The 25,384-nt window shown below is 32.7% G+C and overlaps 1 protein-coding gene and 1 pseudogene across 1 annotated transcript; both read right to left on the bottom strand.

Moving 5' to 3' along the window:
• Positions 1 to 13,924: 13,924 nt before the first annotated feature.
• LOC136207209 (tropinone reductase homolog) lies at positions 13,925 to 15,450 on the bottom strand. The gene is made up of 5 exons (XM_065998522.1): positions 15,335 to 15,450; positions 15,045 to 15,252; positions 14,735 to 14,951; positions 14,539 to 14,657; positions 13,925 to 14,345 (listed from the first exon to the last, which is right to left on the bottom strand). Exons 1-5 carry the CDS (start codon positions 15,409 to 15,411, stop codon positions 14,163 to 14,165), a joined length of 804 nt encoding a protein of 267 aa, XP_065854594.1. The 5' UTR covers positions 15,412 to 15,450; the 3' UTR covers positions 13,925 to 14,162.
• An 8,127-nt stretch (positions 15,451 to 23,577) lies between these two features.
• LOC136206134 (tropinone reductase homolog) lies at positions 23,578 to 24,982 on the bottom strand (annotated as a pseudogene).
• Between the last annotated feature and the right edge of the window lie 402 nt (positions 24,983 to 25,384).

Genomic DNA, 25,384 nt, shown 5'->3' with positions numbered 1-25,384 from the left:
ATGTCGATTGTAGTGAGGTTCCTGAAGACTTTCAAGGAGAAGATTGGCCATATGAACAGTCACTCCGAGCAACTCCGACCAAACTTAGAGCAGTCAAATATGATCCAAAGCTGCTAAAAGTAAAGGAGACTCCCCCTAACAAGCCCAATTTAGTAAGGCGGAAGTTAAATACTGATGTGAGCCCTCTATTCACAAGCTGGGGTCAAACGGAAATCGGAAACGACGTTGCTGAGGGTTGCACAGCTATGGAAATTGTTGAAGATTCATGTCCGAATGCAGAAGGGCAAATATGTCAATTAGCAAAAGAAACTCAAGAGCAAAAAAAGTCAAGCACTTTAATGAGCCCTGGAAGCTATAACTCTCCAAAGCCACCCTACGCCAAAAATCAGATGGATGTGGACAAGATAGGGGCTGACATGCTAAAGGATATAGCCAAAAAAGAAGTCCTAATTGGCAATAACCTTGTCTCTGGCACACCTCTGAACCCCTCTTCATTAATGTACACAAACAAAAGGGCCCAGGAAATTGAATCAGCTACTCAAAGTACAGGACCAATTAAAAAAGCTATTCTTAGTGGGGAACACTACCTCAATTATGAAAAGTCAAACCTCCCAGCCACCCAAATCACAAATTACTCCACTTGTGTGACAACTCAGGCCAAATCCGAACCAAGTGGTAATCAAAATAGCAGAATGAAAATGAAGAAAATTGCAAGGGGAAGAGGGGCTGGCACAAAAGAGACGTTTTCTTCAGGCAATGGAGAGATGTTGGTCTTGGGGAATAATAAAAGAAAGGCTCCAGAAGTCTTTCAAGAGGTAAATTGTGAGCCAGGGGTAGAAGAGAAAAGGTTCAGGGGAGACTCGGAGGACTCAAATCCAAACAAACCGGCGGAGGCTGCTTGCCCGCCCCGCCCACAACTATGAGGTTCTTAAGTTGGAACGTCCGAGGTTTGGGTAACCCCCGGACGGTCCGTGAACTCTCTCACCTAGTGAGAAGTAATTACCCAACTTTGGTATTCTTAATGGAGACTAAACTAAGAAGAGAAGAGGTTCAAGGAGTAAAGAATAGATTCTGTAATTTTGAGTTCTTTATAGTTGACTGTGTGGGTAGGTCAGGTGGGTTGGTATTGATGTGGAAGAAAGATATAATGGTTCGAATCCTCGGGTACACACAACACTGCATTCACTTTGGCATTGAAGATGGTACAGGACAGGTTGTATGGAGGGGAACCGGAATTTACGGGTGGTCGGAAGCAAGTCGTAAACACCTAACATGGAGTCTTATGACGGAACTGCACCGAAGAGAACCATTTCCATGGATGTGCATAGGTGACTTTAACGAGATCATGTACTCAAAGGAGAAGGAGGGGGGCAACGAGTCAGAATACAAAAATATGGAAGCATTTCGGAACTGCTTGGACACATGTGATCTTTTCGACTTGAATTTTGTGGGTTCTCCATTCACTTGGACAAATGGAAGACGGGGATCAGCACTGGTTCGGGAGAGGCTAGACAGAGCTGTTTGTCAAGTTCAATGGGAGATTCTTTTCCCGAATACGGTCGTTACACATTTACCTCGCATAGCATCTGATCATTCCCCTATTTTGCTTGATACTGATGGCTTCACCCCTAAGAAAGCTAAACCTTTCCGATTTGAAAACATGTGGACGCGGGACCCTTCATGCCGGGAAGTGATCATTGAAGCATGGAATGAGAGGCCTACTACAGATCAGCTCTCAGTCTGTGGGAAGATTGGTAATTGTAGTAAAAGGCTTAGTCACTGGAACAAAGTGACGTTTGGTCATGTGGGAAAGAGGATAAAATCCTTATACCAACAACTTGTGAAGATGGAAAGTCTGCCAAATTGCAATTTAAGAGCAGAATCTGTAAAGAACATCACAAGGCAGATTGAGAGGCTTCAAGAAGCGGAGGAGGTTATGTGGAGGCAACGGACCCGGGTCAGTTGGTTACGCGAGGGGGATCGAAATACGAAATTTTTCCACTCGAAAGCCAGTTCTAGAAGGAAAACGAATGTTATAACAAAGCTACAAAATGAGTGTGGAGAATGGAAGGAGAATGAAGAAGAAATTGAACAGATTATTGTTCAATATTTCAGAAACCTATACTCCACCTCTAACCCGTTGCAATCCTCGGAAGTTCTAGAAGCGGTTGATAGATTCTTGACTGATGACCAAATTGAAGCCCTTTCACGACCTTTTGACAAATCCGAGGTTGAACATGCGCTCCATGAAATGGATAGCTCCAAGTCACCAGGCCCTGATGGGATGTCAGGTATGTTTTTTAAAACTTATTGGGATATCATCGGGTCTGAAGTTACAGACTGTGTCCTAGGTATATTGAATGAATCACAAAGGTTCCCAGATAACATGAACCACACTTACATTACCCTCATTCCAAAAGTTAGGAATCCGGGTAACCTCAAGGACCTTCGCCCTATTAGTCTCTGCAATGTGTTATACAAGCTTGTGTCTAAGACAATTGCTAATAGGATGAAAGGGATCCTGTACTCCATTATAAATCCTACTCAGAGCGCTTTTGTTCCGGGGCGGTTAATCACGGATAATGCACTGATTGCGTTTGAATTATTTCACTCTATGAAGCATAGGATCAAGGGAAAAAAGGGCATTTGTGCGCTGAAATTAGATATGAGAAAAGCTTATTACCGTGTTGAGTGGGGTTTCCTAATTGATATGATGAGGGCAATGAAGTTCCCCGAAAGCTGGTGCTCCATAATCCATCAATGTGTCAGTTCAGCAACCTTCTCTTTCCTGATAAATGGGGTTCCAAAAGGCTTCGTTAAGCCGACAAGGGGTCTCCGACAAGGAGATCCGATTTCTCCCTATTTGTTCATTATATGCGCGGAAGGGCTCTCAGCACTGATTAGGAAAGCTGAAATGAACAGACATTTACATGGTATCCGTGTACACAAGTCCAGCCCCTCAATCTCACACCTATTTTTTTGCAGATGATTCAGTAATCTTTTTCAGAGCTACTGTAACAGAATGCACCAAGGTCAAACAGATTCTTCTCCTATATGAAGTAGTCTCGGGTCAGAAAATAAATTTCGACAAGACGGAAGCCACTTTTAGTAGGGGGGTAAGCTGTGCGAGCAAGGAAAGCCTCATCTCCATACTTAACATACAAGCTGTTGAGCGGTTCACTAAGTACCTAGGCCTTCCGGTGATGATTGGTCGATCAAAGAAAGTTATGTTTAAATACCTTAAGGAAAGATTGATGAAACGAATCGGGGGATGGCAGGAAAAGCTGCTTTCTAGAGGAGGTCGAGAGGTCCTAATAAAATCTATAGCACAAGCAATCCCAGTATATGTCATGAGTTGCTTCTTACTGCCGAAGACGTTTTGTGAGGAGCTCCAACAACAAATTGCTAAGTTTTGGTGGTGCAACGATCCAAAGAGGGATAGAATTCACTGGAGTAAATGGGACAGACTCTGCCAGTCAAAATTGTATGGGGGCCTGGGGTTCCGAAACCTTTATGCTTTCAATATGGCACTTCTCGCAAAACAAGTTTGGAGACTAATAGAGAATCCTAACTCCCTGTGTGCCCAAGTCCTAAAACACAAATATCATCCCAGGCATGAGATTTTGGATGCTAACGTTGGCTTTTGTCCTAGTCTGGTATGGCGCAGCTTGTTGAAAGCTAGACAAATTGTAATTGAGGGATCTTCTTGGCGGATTGGCAATGGTCACCTGGTGGATATCTTTGAGCATCGCTGGGTTGAAGGGGTCCCTTGCAACAGGCCGCTAACTCTCTTTCATGATCTGTCATCTCGTAAGGTTTCGTGCCTGATAAATCTTGATGAGTTTCAGTGGAAGCAGGAATTAATAAAACAGTGCTTTGCCCCGGAAGTTGCAGCTGCCATTTTAAGATTACCTTTGAGTCGTTCTGCTGGGGCTGATAGAATCTACTGGAGGGACACCAAATCAGGAAGTTACTCAGTAAAGACGGGTTATAGGATTGCAATTTCTGGTCTACCTTGCTGGACGGAGTATGCTACAACGTCTATGAATCCCTCCTCTTTCTGGCGGAAACTTTGGAGCTTAAATCTGCCCCCTAAAGTTATCCACATGGTATGGTGCGCCTATAAAGAGTACATTCCCTGTAACTCTATCCTCTATAGAAAAGGGGTAATTAAGTTTGACAGTTGTTGGCTCTGTGGTTTGTCTGGTGAGTCAATAATTCATCTATTTAGGGACTGCAAAGGTGCTAAGGATTTCTGGAAATCGTCTATGTTGCCGCTGAAGGTCTATAAGATTGTTGCGCAGAATTGCTTGGATTGGTTGTGGCAGATTTCCTCTATGACTACAAAGCAGGAATTTGCAACTGTTTGCGGTATCCTGTGGATTATCTGGGCGGAACGCAACCGCCTGGCTCACCAGCAACCTCCAATTGGCACTGCTCGAGGTATGGCGATTGTCAATGAAATGGTGCACGGTTTGGAGGTTTTGTCAAGGGTTACTGATACAAGACCTGTACGGGAAAATGCAGGGAGTGAAGGCGAAAAGAATCCAAATTGCTTGTGGCGTCCTCCTGATATAAATGAATTTAAAGTGAACACTGATGCAGCTTTTCTACCTAATGGGAACAGAAGTGGATTTGGTTTCGTCATTAGAAATCACGAAGGATTGGTGCTGCTGTCGGGAGGTGGTCCAATTGGCTCCTCACTTTCGGCCCTCCATGTTGAACTTCAAGCGATTGCTGCTAGCATGAGGATTTCCCGGGATGCAGGCTTCCAGTCTATCACGTTGGCAACTGATTCACTAGAAGCGGTCAAATTAGTTCAATCAAAGTTCACGGGTCCAAATTGGTTGGGAGTGTTGGTTGAGAATATTCTGCAGATCAGCTGCTGTTTTCTGTGTTTTAGAATTGTTCATGAACAAAGATCTGCAAATATCCCAGCACATAAACTTGCTGCTTGGGGATTAAATTTAGCACAAACGGAAATCCTTAAGGATGATTTTCCTTCTTTTATCTCTGATTGTATTAATGGGGATGTAACTTGCTGTTATTCTTAATATAATGCATCGTTTACTATCAAAAAAAAAAAAACAGTGGGGTGATTTTCTTGGCATCACTATAATAAACTAAATTCATAGATTCTACCCTCCTCGTCATAGCTTTTTTTTAAAAAAAAAATTAGAAAAAGGTTGATACTTAATTTCAAAAGTAATTAAATCAATTAACCTTTAAAAAATGTATTAATCTAAGTCTTAGTAACACAACGAGACATGTTATTGATATTATTCCGTTAAGTTTTGCCAATTGTATGTGGAGTAATAGAAATGACGTGTCCAATTCGTTATCGATGCCTAAATTAATATCATTTTTTAAACGTTAAGCTTATATTGGTGCCATTTTGTACGTTGAGCCTAAATTAATATTTCTCCAAAAACTATAGACCTATTTATTTTGGTACCTTATCCCTTCTTTAAAAAAAAGTAAGGATATAAGAGTAATTTGATATAACTTTACCTTACTTTACCTTCAAACCAAACACAATTACATTATTTAACCATCACTTACCTTACCTTTCATCCAAACACAACAAGTTATTTTATAAACTTCACTTACCTTACCTTACTCTACCTTACTTTAATTAATCTCCATCCAAACAAGCCCTAAGGAACCAGTTGAGAAATTTCGAAAGTGCCCATTATGCAGACGACGTCGTTTTTCACTCAGTGTGATAAATACTCAAATGCCCACAACATGTGTTCTCTTGCAGTGATGCAATTGGCGGACAAATTTGGAAAAAAATATCAATATGTTACTGTGTTGAATCAATTGGAATTCACTGTTTTTCATTGGATTCATCTTTATATAATAGTATAGATATTTTTATTTAGTTCTATTTTCTTATAATACAATTAATTAGTATTCTTGCCCATTAAAACCTTATATTTGTTTTTCATTAACCATTTCATGACTCCTAAATTCCATGGCTCATGTAATATATGCAAACTAAAAGTAATGGAATATCTAGGGGTGTAACCGAGTCGAACCCTAGGTAGGCTCAGTATTGGCTCGTTAATATCTCGAATCGAGCCCTCTCGAATCGAGCTTTGACGAGCTTTGACCGAGCCGAGCTTTGACCGAATCTGACCGAGCTTTGACCGAGCCGAGCTTTTATCGAGCTTCTAACGAGCTTTAACCAAATTCATCATACATGCACAGAATAAGTAGCGTAAAAAATAGAAAAGCCTTATAACATACTCCATATGAGTTTAAAATATTTATAAAGAAAAACAATCATGTTATTGTCGAGATTCCAAAACAGTATATGGTACTTGTGATCGGAAAACATAAGTTCGGAGAAAAATTTCAAACAATGACATATATATTAAACTTTGTAATGTATTTTATTCTTTATCAAAACCTAATTGTCTTGCTAAATATTCAAATGTCTAAACTTTTTTGTATCATTTTTTATATGGGTTAAATCTTATTTGATTTGTGAATTGTGATGAAAACTAATAATAACTAATGAAATATATATTAAATATATATAATGAAATATATATAGTAATTAAAAATAATCGAGCATGCTCGCGAGCTTTCGAGCCGAACCTGAGGAATCTCGGACTCAGCTCGTTAGTGCTCGAGCCGATCCCGAACTCGAGTCGAGCCATATCGAGCCGAGCTTTGATCGAACTTTCACCGAGCCGAGCTCGAATAGTTTGCGAACTACCAAGGCTCGCTTGCACCCCTAGGAATATCAACAATAAGCCTATATTGGTGATATTCCATTACTTTTAGTTTGCATATATTACATGAGCCATAGAATTTAGGAGTCATGGAATGGTTAATGAAAAACAAATATAAGGTTTTAATGGGCAAGAATACTAATTAATTGTATTATAAGAAAATAGAACTAAATAAAAATATAACATATAAAGTTAATAGAAAAAGAATATAATATGGTTAATTTAATTATAACGTTTAGCATAAATTGTATATATTTTGTAAACGTTAAGCTTAAATTCGTATTATTTTATAAATGTTAAGCCTATATTGGTGCTATTTTGTATGTAAGGCCTAAATTGATGCTATATTGTAAACGTTAAGCCTAAATTGATATTATGTTGTAAACGTTAAGCCTAAATTGGTGCTATTTTGAACGTGGAGCCTAAATTGGTACTTCTCCAAAAACTTAGGCCTATTTTGGTACCTTCTCCCTTGATAAATTGTATCGTTCCATCTAAATTGCGAGTACTTTTATCAGTTAAGAATCAATATATAAAATAAAAAAATTACAAATTTAATAAATCATCGATAAATAATTCATCTATAAATTTAACAAATATTCTAAATCAACATAATCAGAAATTTTCCCATGCACCTTAATGAGTAAGTGAATTTGCTCATTCATCGTTAGATATAGGCTTATTAAATCTATGGCTCAGGATGCTTTGAATCTCCACCTTAGGATTCTAATAAGCATAGATCTAACGGTGAATGAGCAAATTCTACATGCTCATTAAGATGCATATGACCAAGACTGCAACATAATTAATAAAAATAAATTAGATTAGTAGTTAAAATCAATGGATAAAAGTAAATATTTGACGGGTAACAAGTACTAGATACCTGAGAATATTCTCATACCGGTTTCATACCCATCACAGATAAAAAAAATTTGAGTTTGTTGACCCATAAAATAAATTTTATATATTTACCATATTGTAATTCTTATTAATGAATATAAAAGAAAATAATAAATAAATAAATGAAAAAATTGAAAAAAATCGTCCTTCGACGTTACTGGTCTCTAGTTCGGCGAGCTGGCCTCTAAAACAAGGAAAAGAAGAGAAAAAAGAAAAAGATAAAAAATGACCATCTTTCCAGCAGTACCAATATCACTTCCACGGACCATTTGAGCCATCAAACAGACGGATTTTTTCACAAGGTCGAGTGTTCCAGAAACTAAACATCCCGAGGAATCCGTGGTATGCTCATAGGCCTAATTCGGATCCATATGGAGAGAGAAATAAGCTTCAAAAGTTAGAGTATGTGTCTACCATACCAACATCACTTCAATTAGCCATTTGGCGTATCAAACAGACAAATTTTCATACGAAGTCTAGTGTTCCAAAAACCAAACATCCCAAGAAATTTGTGATGTGTTCATGGGCCTAATTCGGGCCCATATGTAAGGAGAAATGAGGCTTGGAAGTAAGACCCATACCTACTTTTACCCTAACCAACTTAACTGCCCACTTACTCTAACCAACTTAACCATCCACTAGCAACTAAATAAGCTGAAATTAAGGGATAGCATAATCCATTGTTTTCACCATTTATTCAAATTTTATTGTTTGTTTTTATTAAATTTCTTTGAGACTTATAATCCATTTTATAGGTATGAATTATTTATTCAAGAATTTGAATTCCTAACACGAATGGAAGCATGTAAATAAGAATGAATTCTATGTCGAGCTCACCAACTATAAAGTATCACTTCTTGGGAGGCAAGCCAAGTTTAAATAAAAGTTTTAATTTCAAGTTTTTTCATTTCAATAAATTTACATTTACGTATTTTGTGTTTGTTTTGTGTGTGATTTTATAATCTCCAAAATTGTATACTCCATTCGAAGTTGAACTTAGTTATTTATTTTTTAGAAAATGAGAATCGAACTTGAATTTGCATACTAACTAGTTTATGTGGGAGACACAAATCTTGTATCTGTAAACTCATGGTCTATGATTGCATCTAGTTCTACTTTGTTTAGTTTGCTTATTTTCAGTCCATCGTTTTCATAAATTAAGAATTGAAGACATGTGTGATTGAACTTGATTTTATGGAAGTTATTTAGCATAAAACAACCTAACAAATTGTGAGTAATTTTGAACCTGAAAGCGCGAACATCTAAAAGCTCTATTTTCTTTGACATTTTCTTGGTGTGCTTTTTCTTGTTGAAAGTTACAGATTTTTCACCAAATGCCGAATTAAGTTTACACGCTTTGGTTTGAATAATAAACGATGATTGCTCTCCCTATAATTAACCTTTTCTTTCTATTTTTCTTCATTTTTCACCACCTCTAGGAAGTCTCGTTGAGCAATTTAACAAGTTTTATTTTGTTTCTTAACCATTTTTTTTTGCAAATGATACTCGTTTGTTCTAGCACTATCCGTTTTGACATTTTTATCATTGAACTTTATCATTAAGCAAGTTGCTTACCCAAAAAATGAATGAGCAATTCCTTACGTAAATAGACCATCTCTAACTACTGGTCTAGTTTGTTTTTATTTGACCTTGTTCTTTCGGGTCAATTCATTTTATCTCCATCCCTTATGACCGTGTTACCCTCGATCATATTCTTTAAAAAAAATCAGAAAAGAATAAAAAAATGTAGTTCGTTTTTGTCGCTTGTTTCCTTTAAAACAACTTGCTAGTAACACATCTTTTATGTCATTTCTTGTAAATATGTTACTTAGTGCTAGATTTTTAATCCAAAATGACTTTTTGACACACCCATAACTTAACCTCATTACAACCCGAACTTCAAGACTGTTTTTGATATTGTTAGAATGTTAGCAAGACAAGTGTAAATATGAAAGTAAACACATGGCCATCTAAATATTGTATGATTGAGTGAACAATCTTCAGTGATGTGTTTATTTAGTTTTTCCTTAAATCTTGTTTAATCAAGCCTATCTCCCTTTGCTTAAAAGTACGACCTTTGTGAATTGAAGTGCCACTTTTTGAGCATTGTGTTCTTGTTTGCTTTTTGAATACATGTATTTACAGCTGATCATTTTTGCATCACTTACTTGATCAAACCAGAAGGTTTTCTATCTCGCTTAGTATACTTAATGACAAGTAAAGCTTCAAAGTATGAGGAAGGATGGTTGTCATCCTTTACTATTTTAAGTTTTTTTATTTTGTGTCGCTCACTTGGTCAAACCATGAGGTTTTCTATTTCAACTAGTCTATCTTTTGGGTTTGGTTTTAGTTTACTTGAGGACAAGTAAAACTTCAAAGTGTGAGCAGAAAATGTTGTCATCCTTTAGTATTTTACGTTTTTGTTTTGTGTCGCTCACTTGGTCAAACCAGGGGGTTTTGTAGTTCAGATAGTATATTTTGCGGGTTTGGTTTTAGTTTATTTGATGTCAAGTAAAAATTTAAAGTGTGAAGAGGTTTGATAGGGATATTTTATTCCTATTTTTTATTACGGTTTTCAGAATTATTTCGTGTCTTTTATTATCTTTTTAATTAATTTAAATCAATTTTATCTTTATTTTGTCAAATCTAAGTTTTTAATTACATATCTAGTATTTAGTTTATATTTCTCAAATTTTAGCAAGTATTTTGCTACTTTTAATAAATTGATTTTCATATTTGATTTAGAGTTTTATATGTGCCAAATCATGGAATTAACTTACCAAAATATTATTTGACTTGGTATGGATAGAGGAGTTTTGGTAAGTTAATTAAATGATTTGGGTAAATATTTGATATGATTTAGTGATGTATTGATATATTTTCAAGGGATTGAGCAATTAGGGAAGGTTTGACTAACGTTTAAAGTGATTTTGCATGCATCCGGACCTTTTTCCACCTAGCTCAACGAGCTAGAAATTAAAAACCGAAGCTAGCCAGAAGCTCCTGCCCTCCTGCTCGACGAACTAGAATTTCTAGCCTGCTGAGCTGGTGCCCAAAGGATGGATTATGTGTGGCTGATGGCCAACTTATCGAGCTGGCCTTGAATCCTCTATCTTTAACTCGTTCTTGCTATTTTGAATATATAAATCAAACAAAATATTTCATAGCTTATTTTTAGGTTTTTGTTTTCTATTTAAAGACGTTGGATGTTTATTTCTAAAGCATACAACATTCAATTTAATTCATAAAATTATCTAGGATTCATTATTAATTAATAACTTTAGAATTAAGCATTCATTGTTCAAAATTCATTTTCAGTATTTAATACTCATTTAGTATTTAATATCCAGAGATAACTGTTAGCTTTACCCTTCCCATCAAGGTTCATCCTCCGATTCAAACGACGACTGTTTGAATTAAATAAAGCTCCGAAGGCGATTTCCTCTCCTTTTTCTTAGTCAATTTGTAAGATCTCTCCGGATTTGAATTGGTTGTAACAATTATTCCATTTTCGTCATATAAAAAATCATAAGTATTGGTAATACCATGGTAAACATACCCTGATTTTTGAGCCATTTGAGTTAGTTACGGCCCAGTCAGAGAATCACGTGCTAAGAACAATCATGGGATAAACCGGTTCGATCCTTAATCCATTTGTGCACCAATAGTCTATTCATAATTAAGTTTAGAATATTATTTCAATCTTCTGATTATCATATCATTTTCCATTATCATTCACAGGGAATAATAGTTAGCCTATATCAATAATTAGAATTAGAATTAGTAATTAAATTATGGAAGTAGAATAACAAAACAGAATCCAACTTTTTACTGCTTAAATAACGATTACGAATTGAGTAGTTTGATACTTGTGGTATGAATCGTGGATTTGATACATGGACTTTCTAGATTGTTACTTGATAACGATGAGAGTACACTTATCATTTAGTGAGTCTTTGAGTTTTAGCTCGAGGCGCATCAAACGTGTAGTTAAAATTCCATTATAAATCCACCTTCTACAATAGCTTCAGCTTCAAAAACTGTCGTGGCTGAACAAAACAAAGACATAAACCTTAATGGAGTTAAATATAATTAAGGTGATGAGTATTATAAAAATCCAATATATGTTTGAAGAGTAAAAGGCATGAGCCTTTTGAGTTAGTTATGACTAAACGCGAAAAAGAGCTACACCTTAGCATATAAAATCAAAAGGCTTATGTAGCCTTGAATAAAATAATCTCATAGCTCGTATCATCTTGTTCAGAGCGATTATGATGACATCACTAAGAAGTTCTGTAAGTATGGGAACACAATGCATTTATGGACCGCTTTGAAGCACAAGTTTGAAAGTATGATTCTGACAAATCTTCATATTCTAATGATCAAGTTCGAAGCTTACTAGAAACGTCATGATCATACATCACCTAATGGCGATTTAAAAAATGATCCGTGAGCTTAATGATATTTGTAATAATTTGACCCATGTGCAAAGGTCCAAGTTGTTATCCGTATAAATTGAACTCTAGAAAGGTTTGACATCATTAAATTTTTATTACAAATATTTATATTAAAAATAAAATTATAATATTTAACAAATAAAATTAAATAGGGTTAAGGTGCAAAAATACCCCTAACATTTTGGGTCAGGAGTAATTTTACCCCTAACGTCTAAAATGGTACAATTTTACCCCTAATGTTTGTAGCCAAGAGCAATTTTACCCCTAACGTTGATAAATTGAATCAATTTCAGATACTATTATAAAATACAGTCATTTTTTTTCTTTATTTTGCACCAATTGCATATCAATTTGTTCTAAAAAAATGATATAATGTTTTTTGTAATTTAATAATAAAATTGGAGATTAATATTTATAAATTCGGTGAATTTTTTGAATTTTTTTTGTCTAATTCGTATAAAAGACAGTATGTTTTTAATATTTTTTTCACATCCCAACATATGTTTGTGATTTGTTACTGATAAAATAACCCATGTGTGAAGTGTAGCTGACAAGATTCATGACCGAGAAGACAGTTTGATGAATTATTTCTCAAATTGACCCAATTTATCAACGTTAGGGGTAAAATTGCTCTTGGCTTCCAACATTAGGGGTAAAATTGCACCATTTTAGACGTTAGGGGTAAAATTGCTCCTGACCCAAAACGTTAGGGGTATTTTTGCACCTTAACCCAATTAAAATATTAGAAACATACTCAAAATTAATTGTAGAAGTAGGGTCAAGTAGAAATTAATTGAACAAGTAAAATCGCATTGAAAATTAATTGAACAAGCAAACTTATGCTGATAACGTGTTATAAATTTATGAATTATAATATGATTCTAACCACACTTATATATAAATTAATATATATGTAAATACATATGAATTAATATAGTGGAGAATTTAATTGGAAACTTATTAATATTAGTGTCATTACAAATGAAGATAATAAGCATATTATACTAATAGGCTACCTTCTCAGTATGTGGTTCTTAACTATGCTTATCTTTTATCAAAAAAAAAAAAAAACTATGCTTATCTTGATACTCGTATGTGTATAGTGCCATTATAAATACACATGTTTAGTTGTTAAAAGTATCTCTAATGGAGAGTGTTTAGAAGAATGCTCGGTGATGTGACAATGTTTTTGACAATTTTTAAAGAGTATCATCTATTGGAACAATGATGGTAGCTTGAAATTTTCAAACAATCTTGCTTAAGGTTGTCAAACTTTTTTTAATATAAAAAAATGATTTACTTGATTACTATTGATATGCACATGTATGACAATATTTATCATTAAAATAAATTGTATATAAAGTAATGATATGTACTGAAGCATTTTTTAACAAAAAAATTGACAAAAGTGATTTAGAGGATTGATGAAATAAAATATTATATTTTAATATGAGAGCATCTCCAACAATCTTCTAATTTGATTCTTAAGTTAAAATTTGAGAATGGGGAGTTAAAAATCAACTCCAACAGCCTCTTAGCGACTCCTCAAATCACGAAGAGTCTCTTCATCTTCTCTATTAATAGAGAATCTCTCACCGCTCTTAGTACCTTCTTATTTTATTTTTTTATTAATAATTTATTATTAAGTAATCTCTCTCCTCTCACTATTGGTAAGCATAACAATAATACGAGGAACATTGTTAGAGATAATATGTATTAGTCACTCTTAAATCACTAAAATCAATTATTTATATTATTTTTAGAGAGTGGACTGTGAGTCTCTTAAAGATGCTCTAATGTATTATATTTTGGCACTCTTTGAAACAACCTCTATAAAAAAAAATTTCAATATAAAATTTCTGCGTTACATAATAATAAATAATTAATAATTTCATAACAAAATGAACTTATTTGTGGAAGTAAAGTCTCATAATTAAGTTACAAAAAAATAAAATCAACTAGGGCCCATAAGATTACCAACCATGGAATTTTCTCGTTTTTTTATAATTATTATTTGTTTAAAATAATAATAATAATAATAAAAAGTCATCGATGAGGATATTTAGTTAGTGAGTGCATTGATGGTAAATCCTCCATCAACAGTGATAGCTTGACCAGTGATATAAGCAGCACCTGGAAAACAAAGATATACCACCATTGACGATATCTCTTCTGGCTTTCCTGCTCTTTTAACTGGAACTCTACTCAAGAATTGTGATAAACCTTTAGAGGCATTAACAGGATCCTGTCAACATTTTTTTTAACTTGGCTAAATTAGTTTATATAACAATTTTTTTAGCATATATATGTATAGATGCGAAATTTTTTTCTATACTTTCTGAGCAACACATTCAGTTAATCAATTGATCTTAAATATATCGAATAATATACACAACAACAACAAAACCTTAGTCGTGAAATAATTGATATTTATTTACCGTTTCACCATAGGATTCCACAAGTGAAGTATAAATGAGTCCTGGTAGAACTGCATTAACGCGAATTCCATCTTTCGCCCACTCACATGCAAACCCTTTCGTCAACTCATTCATAGCTCCTATCGAAAAGTTCCATACATGTTATGATGACAAAAAACGGACAAACCACAAGTATTTGTTTTTATATGTATTTTACCTTTAGATGCGGCATAAATAGCACCAGGCACAGTAACAACAGTACTTGCAATGGAAGAAATATTAACAATACTTCCAGATCCTGATGCCTTTAATAGAGGATGTGCAAGTTGACATAGATGGAAACATGATTCAAAATTTGTTCCCATTATCATTGACATATCTTCGGATTTTTGATTTAAGGCTTCTTTCATCTTAGCTGTTCCAGCGTTATTCACCTATTCAAAGCATAATTTTTATGTATGTAATATAGTTCTTTCTCTTGATAAAAAAAAAAAAGAAAGAAAGAAAGAATTAAAAGGAAAACATACAAGTATATTGAGTTTTCCATGGAAAATAGAGGAGACGGTCTCTATGAGTTTCTCTCTTTGATCTCTTTGTGATACATCGCATATAGATCCCGTTACTTTGAAGCCTTTATTTTTCCATTCTTGTAAAGAGTGGTCAAGTTCATTTTGTTTGCGGGAACATGTGTGAACGACAACCTCAAATTTTGCTAACTCTTCTACTATAGCATGCCTGTATTTATGTAAAATGTAACAAAATTTTATGTTTAAAGAAAGAAAAAGAAAAACTTGAAAAGAAGAAGATAGAAAATTACCCGATTCCTCGAGATCCACCGGTGACAAGAGCAGTCATTCCCTTGAGAGACCATCTCTTATCTCCCAATCCTTCCATCTTATTCTATGGCCATTTCTTATGACATCTCATCCTTATATACTATCACATAGTTGCATACTAACTCATGCCCTTTTGTATTTTTTTTGGTAAATTACACCCATGACCACTAAACTTTATTAATTTTCACAGTATGACCACTGAACTTCAAAATGCAATATAAAATTGACTGAACTTTACACTTGTATACACTAAACTTTAACTAATTGCTCAAAATAACCGTTAACAACCTCAAAATAAAAATATTAAAAAATTAAAATTGTTTCGAACGATTTTACTATTTATATACATTTTCCCTTATTTATTTACCATGAGTTGATTACGGACTAAAATATACATTTTACCTTATTTATATAATTTTGTACCATTTTGAATTTTGTATCTACCATTTTCAAATGGGTAAATGATCCGCTTAATATCAATCCTAAACTTTTATATGTTCCGTCCTATTATTTTCATAGATTTTTTTTAATTTTATTCTCGTCCTATTTAATTTACTATTAAAAATCAAAACATAAAATAAAAATTATAAAATTTAACAAAACAGAAATTTAATAAACCATCCATAAATTTTATAAATAATTTAAATAACTTAAATTATCAAAAAAATTAAAGCACACTAAAAATAAAAATAAATAATTCATAATGATACAATCTTTATTTTTTTTTAACACATAGCGGGTATCGAATACCGGATATCCGGTCTCTAATCTCATACCCGAGATACCTACAAAATCCGTACTCTTTCTAATTCCTAATTTTGATTGTAAGCTTACACTATTTTAAAATATTCTTATTATTTCAATATTTTTTATATAAAACATTTTTTAGCTTTGTATATTTCTTTATATAATTGTGTTTCTCTTTTCAACCCTTTGAAAATTGGTTAGGAAATCTAAATTGGACCCTTAAAAAAAGATTTTTATTTAACTACACTTCATTGAAGTCTGAATATATATTTGTAATTCTAAAATGAAGTTAAAGAATAAAAATGTGAAAACGATATAAGTTGGAGGTTGAGAAGTGAAATTGGCCAAACTTAATTTGAATTATGAGACGACAATTACATTTGAGCCGTCGATATGGGCCATTACAAATTGCGGTCATCAAAATAACAAAAATAAATAAATAAATAAAAATTAGTGGCCTTCATGTTTTGGACAGGAAATACATTTATTTCTTGCTGCATTTGTCCAACCAAAGTCTCATAACAGATGGCATCCAGACACTTCAGTTGGAAGCTTGCACCAACCAATAAGTTTTTTTTTTTTTTTTTTTTTTTTTTTTTTTTTTACAAATTTCTAAATATAATTGACTAAAAAAAACATGAAAGTGTCCAATGGGTTAACTAACAAAAAAAAGCCCAAAATGTATATCGCTATATTATATAGAGTCTAGAGTGTAGTTAAAACCATGTTTATATAAACACGTTTTTCTAGCCTAAATACCCTGATTTATAGCGTCTTCAGCCTATTAACTATCTAACGAATGTTTTGAGTTGTTTCAGGAACAATCGAATATGAAACTGAGCAAAAAGGGAAAATATCCAAAGAGTTGCTCGACGAGCTACATACATGTTCGTCGAGGAAGTCATCAACGAGCAATCAACCATTAAAGACAAAGTCAACAGAACAGAAATCGTGAAAAATACATGTTGCTCAGTGAGCTGAAGTCATGCTACTCGATGAGTTGCGTCTAACAGACAAACCTTTTCATAACGCATCTCTACTTCGGGAATTCCGATCCGAATCAAATCTCATACATCCTATTCCAACTTTGAAGAGACAAGGATACCTAAATAGACTAGGAGGGGACCCTAGTACTATAAATAAAGGCTTAAACTATGTATATATTATTCAGTTTTCATTCAATTTAGTATTTAATATTTTTTAGCTTTTAGATTCGGTTCGGTCATAGTTTAGTTTACCTTTCAGTTCCATTCCGTTATTCTGTCGTTTTTATACAAGGTTATTTAAGGTACATTCATTCTTTACGACTTCAATATCGGCTTGTCTTATATCCTTAATTATCTAATATTTGCTGAATGTATCTTTCATCGGAGATCGTCCCTGTGAGGTGCCGTTGGGATCGACGGGGGAATACTCCGATGCTAAATTTAGTAAGTTGATATTGAGAATAATAATAATTAACAAAAGCACTTTTGTGAATATGAATGCATATCTCGAATACCTTGGATTGAGGTATTTATATGAGATTACGTAAGATATGGTTATTAATGGAGTAGTATATGAACAGTCTTGCTATTAATGCTCTTTAACACATTAATTACTCATTCTCTGGTTTTGTATACCATTAAAGCCTTTAATGGCACTAACCCTTGGTTATCTTCGAGGACGTTCTAGATAGGTATAGGGGTGGATCCATGTCGTTGGGCAGATCTGAATCTATGTTCCATTTGGCGGATGCACATTCCAAGCGGGTCTAGGTCCATGCCATATGGCCCGTCTTTATGTTGATAAATATCCCTTTCTTCTTATAATTACATTTTGACCCCAAGGATAACATATGTATGTTATCATTATCTTATTGTTTTATTATTCAAGTTCTTCTCTATCTTTGTTCTCACTCATTCTACCACTAGAATTAATAAACCTATTCGATAAACATGAGCTAAATCACTTAGGGCTCGTATGGTGGCAAACCGTGTTTGAGAAATATGGATCAATAAACTATTGTTTAAACTCTGTTGTAAAAAATATAAAATGAGAGATTTAGTTAAGATTTATTTACTCACCTCGAACTAAAAGACCCAATCAAGTAATTAGATGTTGAATTGTGAAACCTAACCAAGTAAAAGATTCAACCGAATAACTTAACTTTACCCGTACAGCCATAGTACGATACAAAATGTCCATGTACTCTGTTATTTTTATCTATCTGTTTATGTCAAATATGATAGTTAAAAATCTAAAATAAATAAATAGAACGACCAAATGGTTAATATCGACAAAAGATAAAGATCTTATAATATATTTTTCAAAATAATAGACTAAACAATGTATGAAGTAAAAATATGAACACTAATAAATTATTTATCCTATTTTCAATATTGGAAACATTCCACTCTCTTGCCTTGTATACCATAAAATGGTCTTAAAACACTGAGGTGCCGTTTGGTTCGCGGAATAGAATGAAATGGAATAGAATGGTTATTCCAAAGAAATAGAATAGCAAAGAATGGAATAGAAATTCTTAGGAATTACTATTCCTATGTTTGGTTGGTGGAATAAGGTAGAATGGAATAGATAATTTTTTTATTAAAAAGACAATATTATCCTTAAATGTAATTTTTTATTTATTTTAAAATTTTAATTTTTTACTATAAATTGTTCAAATATTTAATATATATTATTTTAAAAAATATATAAAAAATAGAAAAATGAGAAACACGAAATACGAAAAAAACACGAAAAATACATTAAAAACGAAAAAACAATAAGAACATGAAAACGGAAAAATTGTAAAAACACGAAAAAAGAGAGGTAAAAAAACAAAATGTAAAAGTGCAAAAAAAAAACATTAAAAACACAAAAACAAAAGAAAAAAATGAGATAAAAGTGGAAAAGGGTGAAAACGCGAAAACATATAAACGTGTTAACACAAAAAAACATGAAAAAAGTGGAAAACACGAAAATGTGAAAAAAAAAATGAAAAAATCGAAAAACACGAAAACATAAGTGTTAAAAACACGAAAAATGCGTTTGTAACGTTTTTTTTATGTTTTTCCGTGTTTCCCAAGTTTTCTTGTTTTTTCCGTTTGTTCACGTTTTGTCATGTTATTGTGTTTTATTTTGTATTTTTTCGATTTTTCACGTTTTAGTTTTTCGGTTTTTCCCCTTTTTGTTTTTTTTTCGCGTTTTTGTATTTTTCGTATTTTGTTACTTTTTCGTGTTATTCATGTTTTTCCATGTTTTTCGTATTTTTTCATATTTTTTTTTGTTTTTAACGTTTTCGTGTTTTGTTTGCGTTTCTCGCATTTTCATGTTTTTCACATATTGTCACGTTTTTGTGTTTTAGCATTTTTCGTATTTTTTCGCATTTTCGTGTTTTTATTTTTCACGTTTTTTAATATTTCGTGTTTTGTCACTTTTTCGCGCTATTCCTATTTTGTGTTTTTCGTGTGTTTTCTTTTTTTTTTTGCGTCTTCGTGTTTTTCGCATTTGTTCACGTTTTCATGTTTTTCGCGTATTTTATTTTTTGCATATTCTCGTGTTTGTAACATTTTCACATTTTTCGTGTTTCATATTTTTCGTATTTTTACATTTTTTAACGTTTTCGTCATTTTTCCATTTTTCACGTTTTATATGATATAAATTATGGATTGACCAAAATTTATAAGATTTGGGAAAGTGATTAGAGAGAAGATTGAGGATTTAATGGAGGATAATTTTGTAAATTACAAAAATATAATATTAGGAATAGGCTATTCCTAACCTAAATTGAAGAATAGCTATTCCATGAAATCAAGGAATAGGGATTCCATGGAATAACTATTCCATAAAAAAATCAACCAAAGATGAGAATAACTATTCTTTAGGAATAGGCTATTCTATTCCCCCTCTATTCCGCGAACCAAACGAGCCCTAAGGTGCCGTTTGGTTCGCGGAATAGAATGGAATGGAATAGAATTACTATTCCAAAGGAATAGAATAGCAAGGAATAGAATAGCTATTCTTGAAGAATAACTAATCCTAAATTTGGTTGGTGGAATAGAATAAAATTGAATAGATAATTTTTTTATTCAAAAGACAATATAGCCCTCAAATGTAATTTCTTATTTCTTTTAAAATTTTAATTATTACCATCAATTCAAATATTTAATATATATCATTCTAAAAATATAAAAAAATGGAAAAATGGAAAACATGAAAGACGAAAAAATACAAAAAACAAACGGAAAACAAAAAACGGTAAAAACACAAAAAATGGAAAATTTAATAATTCAAAGAGCATGTAATCTAACAAAAACAACAAAAACTGTTCCACGGTTGTGATACGTCATTGTAACATTAAGGGTAATTAATTTATTAGTCCCTATATTTTGACAAAACAAACTGTTTAGTCCCTATATTTTAAAAAACACATGATAAAGTCCCTAACCTTTTTCTAAATGAACTGTTTAGTCCCTAACATTTTTCTCAGTGAACTGTTTAGTCTCTGCCATTAGACTCTCACGAAGATTTTATTAGTCAATTTGGATTTGCGTTCTTCTTTTCCTTTCCTTTAAACTCTAATGCATCTGAAATCAACTTTGAGTGTTCTTCTTCTTGATTTTCTTCTTAATCGTTCAAATTCGTAAGCATTGGATCTTTTCTTTTTCTTGTTCTCCATACAAATAGCTTCTTCTTCTAAATTGGATTTCCTCTTCTAAAGTTTGAAGGTAAATAGTAAAGGGTAATTTAGTCATTTCTGAAGTCATAAACGGTAAAAAAATCTAACAAACAGACGGAAGGACTAAACAGTTCACTAAGAAAAAGGTTAGGGACCTTACCATGTGTTTTTGAAAACACAGGGACTAAACAATGTGTTTTGTCAAAATATAGGGACTAATAAATTAATTACCCTAACATTAATAATAAAAGTCTGTCACATCAAGATGATCTCGCCTAGAAGACAAACTCAGCAAAAAGAGACCTCATGCCATATTTCCATAACTGCATCAATATTGTAGACTAATTAGCAATGATTCAAAGAAAATAAATTACAAGAAATATGTATGTGGAATAGCTTATTCCTGACTCAAATTGAAGAATCCCTATTCCACAAAATGACAGTCGGTGGGTGGCCGACGATCGGTGGATGGCCGAACAAACGTCGGCAGCCGGAATGGTGGTGGACGGTGGCCGAGTAAATGGAGGTCGAATGTCTTATCGATGAGATGCAGAAACGTTGGGAGCGGAAAAGGTGAAGCGGGATCGACAAATTAGGGATTTAAGTGAAAGGGTAAATTTGTAAATTACAGGAAATATGTATGTGGAAGAGCTTATTCCTGACTCAAATTGAAGAATCCCTATTCCACAAAATTAAGGAATAGTCTATTCTATGGAATTGTTATTCCACAAGAAAAACCAACCAAAGGTGGGAATAAATTTTTTTTAGGAATAGCCTATTCTATTCCACTCTATTCCGCGAACCAAATGAGCCCTAAATTTTAAAAAAAGTTCACGTATAAGACAAGCTCAACATACACTATCTTTGTTCTTTTAATTATGTGGAATACATTGGCCATGTTTGGTAAAAAGCTTTTTGGGATAAAATTAGAAGTTTGAGATACTTTAAAAGTTTTGACTAGTCAAACCGCTAATTGTAATGTTTAGTGAATAGAAGTTTGAAAGTGCTTATTGATTCCAAAAAGCTAGTTTTATGAGTCTTTTCAATTAGCTTATTGTTTCATCTTTTTTGAAGGACATTTTTACCCCCTAATTACTATCGTTTAACTTCAAATAAAGTCTTTATCATATCTTTATCTATCATTTTATACAAACAACAAACGTAATCCGTTAACAACTAACAGCCTGCCAATTGGGCAAATACCTTTTTCGAATAACTTATAGTTGTAATATAAAGAATGGTATGCATCATATAATAACGTTAAGTAATTGAATGTAATAGAATCAACATTTCCTTATTGTGTTTAGATATGTCTATAATTCGTTTAAAAAAAAAGATATGTCTATAATAAATTTGTAATGAATATTAATTATAAAATTTAAACAAAAACTCACAAATAAAGAATGCCCTCAAAATTTGATGCAATTTTATGTTTAATGATCATTACATATATAACATTGGTCTAATATATCATCAGCTCTCTCAACTTGTCCATAACAGTAGATTGACTCTTTGAAATTTGTAAGTGTCTCACCAGCTTCCTGAACTTGCTTATTTCGTATCACCACCTTCCTAAACTTATCTATAAAAATTTATTAGCTCCCGGAACTTTACAAATGTCTCACCAGCTCCATAAACTTGCTTATTCCGTAATAACTAAATACAAAAACTTATTAAACCTAAATTCTAAAAATACATCTTCATCTATTTGTGAGGTAAATTTTCTCTTCCCCTAAACCTATTATAAGAGTTAGTGTTGCAGGATTGTGAGATCGAAATGATGAGGATCGAGAGTTAGTAGGGTTAAGGTGCAAAAATACCCCTAATGTTTTGGGTCAGGAGTAATTTTATCCCTAACGTCTAAAATGATGCGATTTTACTCCTAACGTTAGTAGCCAAAAGCAAATTTACCCATAACGTTAATAATTTGGGCCAATTTCAGGCACTATTATAAAACACAAATATTTTTGTTTCTTATTTTGCACCAATTGCATATAGATTCGTTCTAAAAAAAGGTTTCATGTTTTTTATAATTTAATAATAGAATTGGAGATTAATATTCATATGTATAGTATCAATACACATATTTAGTTGTTAAAAGCATTTCCAATAGATAGTGCTTAGAACAATGCTTGGTGATGTGGTAATGGTTTTGACAACTTTCAAAGAGTGTCATCTATTGGAGTAAGGGTGGTTGTTTAAAATTTTCAAGCAACTTTGTTTAAGGTTGTCAAACTTTTTTTAATATAAAAAAATAATTTACTTGATTACTATTAGTGCACGTGACAATATTTATCATTAAAATAAATTATATATAAAGTAATGATATGTAGGGCCATTGTGTCAAGTTTTGGAGTTGCTTACTAGAGCATTTTTTAACAAAAGTTGACAAAAGTGATTTGGATGATTGATGAAATAAAATATTATATTTTAGTAAGAGAACATCTCCGACAACCTCTTAGTTTGGCTGTTAGAATTTGAGGAGATGGAGTTAAAAATCAACTCCAACAGCCTCTTAGCGACTCAAATCATGAAGAGTATCTTCATCTTCTCTATTAATAGAGAGCCTCTCATCACTGGTAGTACCTTTTTATTTCTTTTTTTATTAATAATTTATTATTGAGTGAGATGATATGTAATAGTCATTCTTAAATGACTAAAAGTTAATTATTTATATTATTTATAGAGAATGGACTATGAATCTTTTGAAGATGCTTTGATATATTATACTTTGACACTTTTTGAAGCAACTTCTATTGAAAATTCCAATATAGAATTTCTGCGTTACATAATAATAAATAATTAATAAGTTCATAACAAAATGAATTTATTTGTGTGGAAGTAAAATCTCATAAGTTACAACAAATAAAATCCAACTAGGGTCCATAGGATTGCCAACCATAGAATTTTCTCGTTTTTTTATAATTATTAATTGTTTAATAATAATAATAATAAAGTCATCGATGAGGACATTTAGCCATTGAGTGCATTGATGGTAAATCCTCCATCAACAGTGATAGCTTGACCAGTGATATAAGCAGCACCTGAAAAACAAAGATGTACCACCATTGACGATATCTCTTCTGGTTTTCCTGCTCTTTTAACTGGAACTTTATTCAAGAATTGTGCTAAAGCTTTAGAGGCATTAACAGGATCCTGTCAACATATATATATTTTTTTAGCTTGGCTAAATTAATTTATATAACTATTGTTTTAGCATATATATGTATAGGAGAATTTTTTTTCTATACTTTCCGAGCCATACATTCGATTAATCAATTGATCTTATAATGCATTAGTTTTTTTATTGTTTGAATATATTATTTTAGAATTATGATAGATATTCTTGATATTTACCGTTTCAATATAGGATTCCACGAGTGAGGTATTAATGACTCCTGGTAGAACTGCATTAACGCGAATTCCATCTTTCGCCCACTCACATGCAAACCCTTTCGTCAACTCATTCATAGCTCCTATCAAAAAATTCCATACATGCTATGATGACAAAAATGGAAGAAACCACAAGTATTTATTTTTATATGTATTTTACCTTTAGATGTGGCATAAATAGCACCAGGTATAGTAACAACAGTACTTGCAATGGAAGAAATATTAACGATGCTTTCAGTTCCTGATGCCTAAGAGGATGAGCAAGTTGACATAGATGGAAACATGACTCAAAATTTGTACTCATTATCATTGACACATCTTCAGCTTTTTGATTCAATGCTTCTTTCATCTTAGCTGTCCCAACGTTATTCACCTATTCAAAGCATAATTTTTATATATGTAATATCGTTCTTTCTATTGATATAAAAAAAAGAAAGAAGGAATTAAAAGAAAAACATACAAGTATATTGAGTTTTCCATGGAAAATGGAGAAGACGGTCTCTATGAGTTTCTCTTTTTGATCTCTTTGTGATACATCGCATATAGATTCCGTTACTTTGAAGCCTTTATTTTTCCATTCTTGTAAACGCTCATCAAGTTCATTTTGTTTGCGGGAACATGTGTGAACGATAACCTCAAATCTTGCTAACTCTTCTACTATAGCATGCCTGTATTTATGTAAAATGTAAAAAAATTTTATGTTGAAAGAAAGAAAAAGAAAAAGTTGAGAAGAAGATAGAAAAATTACCCAATTCCTCGGGTTCCACCGGTGACAAGAGCAGTCATTCCCTTGAGAGACCATCTCTTATCTCCCAGTCCTTCCATTTTATTCTATGACCATTTCTTATGACATCTCATCCTTATATATTATCACATAGCTGCATAATAACTCATGCCCCTTTGTTTTTTTTTGGTAAATTACATCAATGACCACTACACTATATCAATTTTCATAGTATGGCCACTCAACTAATATAAAATTTAGTGAAGTTTACACTTTGTTACACCTGTATACACTAAACTTTAACTAACTCATCAAAATAACCATTAATAATATCAAAATAAAAATATTCAAGAATTAAAATTGTTTAGAACGATTTTACTATATTTTTTATTTTCCAAAATCATTATTATTGGAGCTTTCTTTCTCCTCCAAACAACACCTAAATGAATTTAAAATAAAAAATTTCAAGAATTAAAGTTGTTTAAAATATCATTAATTTTGGGA

Source organism: Euphorbia lathyris, chromosome 9 (genome assembly GCF_963576675.1).
Source record: "Euphorbia lathyris chromosome 9, ddEupLath1.1, whole genome shotgun sequence".
In the NCBI taxonomy this organism is placed as follows: Eukaryota; Viridiplantae; Streptophyta; class Magnoliopsida; order Malpighiales; family Euphorbiaceae; genus Euphorbia; species Euphorbia lathyris.
This window is presented reverse-complemented; position numbering and strand designations above follow the sequence as displayed.